Below are 7,634 nucleotides of genomic sequence, written 5' to 3'. Positions count from 1 at the left end.
GCCAAGCATGGGTGCAATTTTGGGGAATTAAAATCCCTCATGAGATTTTCAACTACATTAAATTCTACCTTACCTCTCAAAAATGGTTTTATAAGTAAATTTGGTACAGATGGAAAATGAATTCAGAGTGTGACCAGGCATGATTTAAAACAATTGTTTATTGATATGACAACCTCATTCTAATTACCAGACAAGGAGTGAATGGATTGTCTCATAGCATTTTGAATGGTCCTCTCAGGAATTATCTGAGTCGTGGGTATTGTGAGGAAGTCTGGTTTAAGTTCTAATATTTGCTATCAACCTATGCTTCATGTGCCATTCACAAAATTTATGTATTTTTTTCCTTATGGCAAAGAAGAATTTTAATGTGCTACAAAAGATTTTACTTGAGGAATGACAATGGCCTGTTTAAACACTTACTTATATCTTGATTAAACACTGAAATTTGTGATTAATGTTTAACTACATGAAGTTTATTCAGTTCAAGTAAGAGTCCAGGTTGTTGCTTCCTTGTGAGACATACTGCCAACCAAAACTGACATATTCAAAGGAATCTAAGGAGTCGTCAATTGGATCACCATTGTGATAGATATTGGATTACCTTATTACCATAACAGAAGGTGATAGAAGTTATCTGGTGACCAGAGGATGTGGAGTTGGCCCAAAATATTAATTTTCTCTTACCTCACAACAGGAATTTGGATGGAAAAGCAATTTGTCTCCCGGAGAGGTATGAACCTGCAAGTTCATTCAACTTCGAACTTTACTGATTTGGAAAGGACAAGATTTAGAAGAGCCCTTTATAAGGGTCATTACTGTAGGACTCGTGGTTGTTGTGAAGACAGAAATGATGACTGTGTAACTCATTTCTATGAGGCAAATGCCATGTGTTACTGTGATAAATTTTGTGAAAGGGAAAATTCTGATTGCTGTCCTGATTACAAGTCCTTTTGCCAAGGAGAAAATCCATATCAAAAAGGTAAGTACTGGGAAAGCAATGCATATAGCAGGGTTTAACTTTAGGGCCAAAACCTGAGATTACAGGTATAAGCTGAGTGGCAAATACTAGGACTTGTTAGAGTAGACATGGGTGTTTGAAAAGACTGTAGAAAAAGAGGGTCAGCTTTAGAATCAAGAAATTTTGATGTAAATCTTGCCTCTGACACATAGCTATGTGACCACAGGCAAGCCACTTAACCTCTTTGTTCCAAGTGACTTTTTAAGAATTATACTTATAGGGGCATTAACTATACTTCTCACAAAGTTATTTTCCTAATTGATGGAATTATAGATCTAGATGAATAAATCAAAAAAGAGAAAAATAAAAGCAAAATAAATAAAGATTAAACTAAAAAAGCAAAAATGAGTTAATGAATAAATAAATCTACTTATGTTATTATTAAAATTTATCTTTAAACAAGTCAGTCTAAATTAAAATTCCCCAGAGATATATTCAAGATTTTTTTGATGCTAAGTAGTGAGTTTGAATGATTTTAAAATAACACTCAGCTGATGAAGGTGTTCTGCTACATTTTTCTCCTCCAATTTCTGGTATTTCTGCAAAGAATCATGGTTTTGATCTCTGAAAGGTCTTGGTGGAGATACAAGGAATTCAAATGATTTGTTCAAAATTATATAGGTATTAAATATCAGAAGTATCTTGGTTCTCTAACTCAAGAGTCAATATTCTTTCTATAAAACCATTTGTTTCTCCAATGATGCCATTGTTAACTAAGGGAGTCATACAATGTTTAAAGTGATTCATTTTTAAAAAATCATTTAATCAGTCATTTTGATGTTGTGTGAATACAACTGTTGACATGAATAAGAACCACATGGAAATATTGGTAGTAAAAAATGGAGTTTCTTCTTGAAATAAATTTATTCAGCCTCCTAATGATCTGAGTATTCTTAGGTAAGTCATTTACTTCCTGGGACTTCAGGTTCTTGTCATCTACACAGAGGATGTAAGACTAGTTAAGTTATTTCCTGCAAACTCAAATTCTTTGATTCTCTGATTTTGGGACCATCTCATTCTTTCTACTCTTTATGACCAGTACCTCTTAATAGTATGTAAAATGTCAAACACAACATCTTATACTTTATGGTAAAGTTCTCTAATTGATGTCTCATTAGTTGAAACAGATCCATAATCATAGAAGCTCAAAGTCCATCATATTCCTGAAATATTAAATTGCTTCACATTTTTTGGATCTCAGTTACCTCATCTATCAAAGGAAGGGTTTGAAATCAGTGACCTATAATGTGTTTTTTTTCCTGATGGAAAAATAAAAATCCTAAGACTAATGTTATAATTTGTTCTATTTGCTTAAATTAATGGGACTAGAGTAGTTTTAATTGCTCTACATAGATATCCTTATACACTGGTATCTGTAATAGCATGTGAACACTTTAAAAATCTAGCTACTTTCCTTTGGAATATTTTATTTTGGCTCAGAGTAGAATGGTGACACCTATTGGTGGAGATTACATTATTTTTAAAATTATTATTATTTTTTGTTTTTATATTTCATTTTGAAATATATCTTTCTTCATTCTTTACCAAAAGAGCTATTCTTTATAGTAATAAAGAAAAGAAAACCAATTTCTGAAAATTAAATTAAATAATGCAACAATTAAGTCTGAATTATGCAATGTTCCATACTGGTAGTCTGTGTAGTATTATTATATGCTGGTTTTGATGGTAAAAAGACAGAAGTTCAATAATCAACCTTGATAGTTGCCAAATGTGTGAACTTGCACAAGTCACTTAACATCTTTCAGCCTCAGTTTTCTTTTGTAAAATAGAATTGGCTTAAATGAGTTTCTAAAGTTCTATCTACTTCTAAATTTATGATCCTATGATTACCTCATTTCTGAATATGTCCTCCCCCCTTCTTTGGGACAAAGTTTGTACTTTATAATTGCATTGTAATTTTGGTTTTGTTATTATTATTGTCACTGTGAATATTGTTTTCCTGAATCTTTTTAATTTACATTACATCATTTTATATTTCACTCCAAGTTTTTCTACATCCTTCCTATTTTTATGAGAAATAGAATGGTATAGTTGGTAGAAAATAGGTCTCTGAGTCAGTAAAACCTGTGTTCCAGCCCTGACTCTCTCACAGTATCTGAGTGATCTTGGTCATACACACCCTTAACTTCTTCATGCTCTAAGAAACTCTTTTAGAATAGAAGTTTTAGAGAAGGTAACATATAGTAGTAGAGGGTAAACTCCTTGTCTATGAGTTCTCTATGCCAATAAAATTACAAAATCACAGGTCAATTTCAAATGCTTTCCCCATGTCTTGACCCATCACAGAAAAATAGAAGACAGGTTAAGAAAATGGTCAATTGTCATTGTATTGTTCCCTATAAAATTAATGGGAGTGTGTTGTTCTTTAGGCTCATTGTACCTTGAATGTCGTACCATTAAACTTGGTGTTCCATTAGCAATAACCTTGAGGAAAACATTTAACAGCATATATTCTTCAAAAATCAAAACTACCATTTAGCTCCCTAATAAAGTCATCTTGCCTGTGGAACAGAAGACTTTATATTTTCCTGTGACAAAAATCAGGATGTAGTGCAAAGTTAGTCTCTCTTTATGTAGCACCACTCCAACCAGGCCTTTCCAAGAGTCTGATTCCTGATGATCTGCATACACATATTGGGTTAGGTCAACCAGATGGTTTGGTGGGTCTGTTTTGTCACCTGGCCCATCTTGTTCTATCTTCAGGTGTTTAAAAATTAAGGTTGTCCAATCAGGTTACATCCTAATGGACAATAAAATTGTTAGTGCAATACTAATTATGTTTATTGCCAGCGTTGTGATTTTTATTACTTACAGTTTTGTTTATATTGATGTTTAAAAAGATGTTGAAGGCTCAAGCGCTTATGCTAGATCGAAATATGTTTGAATTCCTCAATAAATGTTGTGGGAATCACTGAAACAATACTAAGTGAGCTGAGTTGCAATTCAGAGGACCTGTACCTCAATCCTCCTTTTGCCTACTGCAAGTGCCTGTGACCATGTGCAGGTCATTCAAACTTTTCAGGGCTTAGTTTCCTTATCTGTAGAAGTAAGAGGGTGAACCTAGATGGCTTCTGAGATCCCTTCCTGTTATGAATCTGTGACCTTATTTGAGGTTATAAACTCACTCCAGAAGACAGGAAGAATTTGTATTCTTTATTTGTACCTAAATTGAATAATCTGAATCTTACAAAATTATTTTTCCATCCTAGAAATAGCACATTTGATCATTTTATTTTATGTCAAAACTTTCATATTGGATTATTATTGCTTGCTTGATGATGATGATGATGATGCTACTGATCAAGATGTATGTCTAGAGTTATACTCTGCTGAAGAAAGTAGCTCAGTACTTTCATTTTCAAAGAATGCATAGTTACCTTTATTTAAAGAGCCAAAAGTTATTTGTATTAATACTTTATCCATATAAAGACACTTTCTCCCAAGTTGCCATAAATAGATTTATCGCACAAGAATTTTATTTATAGGCATTTCTCAATTTTAGCTATGTGGTAGTAACCTGTTTCCTTCACTTTTTTTTTTCCTGAAGCAATTGGGATTAAGTGACTTCCCCAGGGTTACCCAGCTAGGAAGCATTAAGTGGCTGAGGCTACTTCCTGACTTCAGGACTGGTACTCTATCTATTGCATCATCCTGCTGTTCTGTTTTCCTCAGTTCTTTACCCTGAAAAATCTTTTTTTCCTTCTAATCAGCTAGTTATGAATGCAGTTTTAAGAACAGAAATGTGTGAAGTCACTACATTCGATCTGCAGACAAGAAAATGTTATTTTTTTTTGTATTTTGTGATAATCATGGCTATTTGGATGATTTCAAATATCAAATATAGAGCTGGAAATGAAACCATATGAAAAGAAGCAAAATTTGGGAGCAATGACAGACTCATACTATAGAACTTTAGGAGAAAGTTTACAATCTCATATTTCCCCATTCCACTTAGGGCTCAATCTATTCCTTTCAAATATCTGATTGACTTATTGTGGTATAGTTTAAGCTGTAGAAATTCTCTTCAGTTTTCTGTAACCATTTTTAAAAGTTGTTTGACAATAACTGATGGTTTTGTCTACATGCATAATTGCTTTGAAAAATGTGACTAGTTCATAACCTCTAGATTTATAGTACAAGTGTATATAACTTAAACATTCATCAAGCAGCAAGGAATGATATAAAAAATCTAGAAAGCCATTTTTTCCTCTTTTAAGTAGGAAGTTTCCACTCAACATAATTAAAATGTACAATCCAGTTATACAATACTTGGATTTTTTTAAAATTTTTTAATAGCCTTTTATTTACAGGTTATATGCATGGGTAACTTTACAGCATTGACAATTGACAAACCTCTTGTTCCAATTTTTTCTCCTCCTCCCCCCCACCCCTTCCCCCAGATGGCAGGATGACCAGTAGATGTTAAATATATTAAAATATAAATTAGATACACAATAAGAATACATGATCAAACCGTTATTTTGCTGTACAACAAGAATCGGACTCTGAAATATTATACAATTAGCCTGTGAAGGAAAGAAAAAATGCAGATGGTTAAAAATATAGGGATTGAGAATTCAATGTAATGGTTTTTAGTGATCTCCCATAATTCTTTCACTGGACATAGCTGGTTCACTTCATTACTGCTCCATTGGAACTGATTTGGTTCATCTCATTGCTGAGGATGACCAGGTCCATCAGAATTGATCATCATATAGTATTGTTGTTGAAGTATATAGTGATCTCTTGGCCCTGCTCATTTCACTTAGCATCAGTTCCTGTAAGTCTCTCCAGGCCTTTCTGAAATCATCCTGTTGGTCATTTCTTACAGAACAATAATATTCCATAATATTCATATACAACACTTTATTCAGCCATTCTCCAATTGATGGGCATCCACTCAGTTTCCAGTTTCTGGCCACTACAAAGAGGGCTGCCACAAACATTCGGGCACATACACTTTCTTTATGATCTCTTTGGGATATAAGCCCAGTAGTAACACTGCCGGATCAAAGGGTATGCACAGTTTGATAACTTTTTGAGCATAGTTTCAAATTGCTCTCCAGAATGGTTGGATGTATTCACAGTTCCACCAACAATAATACTTGGATTTTTAACTCATGATGAAACACAATTGATAGGATGAGAAATAAATTAAACTTTACACCCTTAGTCCTCCAAAAAATCCAGGATATTTTGAGCAAAATTGTTCCTCATGTTTTGGACTGTAACTTCTATTCTGTCTTCCCTTCTTCTTCCTTCCCTTTTTCTTTCCTCCTTTGTGTTTCCTTTCTTTCCTAATATATACAAGAAAGTATAAAAAAATATGGATTTGGATATTTATAGACTTCTCATTTCTTTTTGTGTAATATGTTTCCTAATTATCCCATTTTCCTCTTAGATTTTATATATATATATATATATATATATATATATATATATAGTGTTAACCATTCTTAAGTCAGGATAAAATTATTATATGCCTGACACAAGTATGAAGAATTAAATATCTGCACAGACAATCAACTTACATTTTAATGGAGAAAACAATAATCATATATTAAATGTATGCTTGTTCAATCGACTCCTGACATGTTCAATATGACTTCTCAAGACTCATATTGTCTATAGGGTTTTCTTGTCAGATACTGGGGTGGTGTGCCATTTCCTTCTCTAGGAAAGTAAAGAGAAGAAAAGTGACTTGGCCAGTAAGTGTCTGAGACTGGGTCTGAATTCAGGTTCTTCTGACTTCAGGCCTGATTTATCCATGAAGCCACCTAGATGTTTCATTAAAATGTATAAAAAATAAACTTACATGAAATAATAAAGAGCATAATTAGTAGAACCAAGAAAATGTTGTATAGAATAATATTAATATTGTTTTAAGAACATCATTGAGTGAATAAATAATTTTGATATATATATATATATATATATCCAAATTAAACATAAGACTATAAGAAACATATGAAGGAAAACATTATGTGCATCCACAGAAAGAACTGATGCATAAAAGTATGTATAAAGTGGCTTTATAAACATGCATATGCACACAAATATATCCATGTGTGTGTGTATACACACACACACACACACACACACACACACACATACACACACATACTTGTATATGTACATATACAAGTTTGGGGAAAAAAAAGGAAAAAGTTAATTAGTAGCTTTAATATAAATTTAAAAAAATAATAAGCTGTGCAAGTTAATTTGCAGCTTTATGTACAAGTATCTTTCTTTATCCTGTGATATGGAAATGTTTGTTTTATTTCTTAAGTTTAGAATAAAATAAATAAAAATTTAAAAATCAATAAAACACAATTGTAAAGTAAATATACATGTTCATCTATATACCTATCACCTATATTATCTATTTATATATACAAACTAGTTCAGTATAAGTTATATGTAGCTTTGTATGCACTTGCTACTATTCATGTTAGTGTATAAACTTCCTCAGGGTAGAAATTGGTTCACTTTTGCCTTTGTATCCTCAGTGACTAGCATACTGCTAGGTACATGATAGGTGTTTAATAAGTACTTTCAAGATTATATGGCTACAGAAATACCAATATCTTTTAGA

General features: G+C 32.5%; 1 protein-coding gene across 1 annotated transcript in view; it reads left to right on the top strand.

Moving 5' to 3' along the window:
• Positions 1–476: 476 nt before the first annotated feature.
• The window catches only part of TINAG (tubulointerstitial nephritis antigen), a 175,227-nt gene continuing 168,069 nt past the window's right edge, over positions 477–7,634 (top strand). Inside the window, exon 1 of the mRNA XM_031964710.1 lies at positions 477–979. Coding sequence (XP_031820570.1) covers positions 649–979 — 331 coding nt within the window. The 5' untranslated portion in view covers positions 477–648. The remainder of the gene's footprint in view (positions 980–7,634) is intronic.

Source organism: Sarcophilus harrisii, chromosome 4, assembly GCF_902635505.1.
Source record: "Sarcophilus harrisii chromosome 4, mSarHar1.11, whole genome shotgun sequence".
In the NCBI taxonomy this organism is placed as follows: Eukaryota; Metazoa; Chordata; class Mammalia; order Dasyuromorphia; family Dasyuridae; genus Sarcophilus; species Sarcophilus harrisii.
This window is presented reverse-complemented; position numbering and strand designations above follow the sequence as displayed.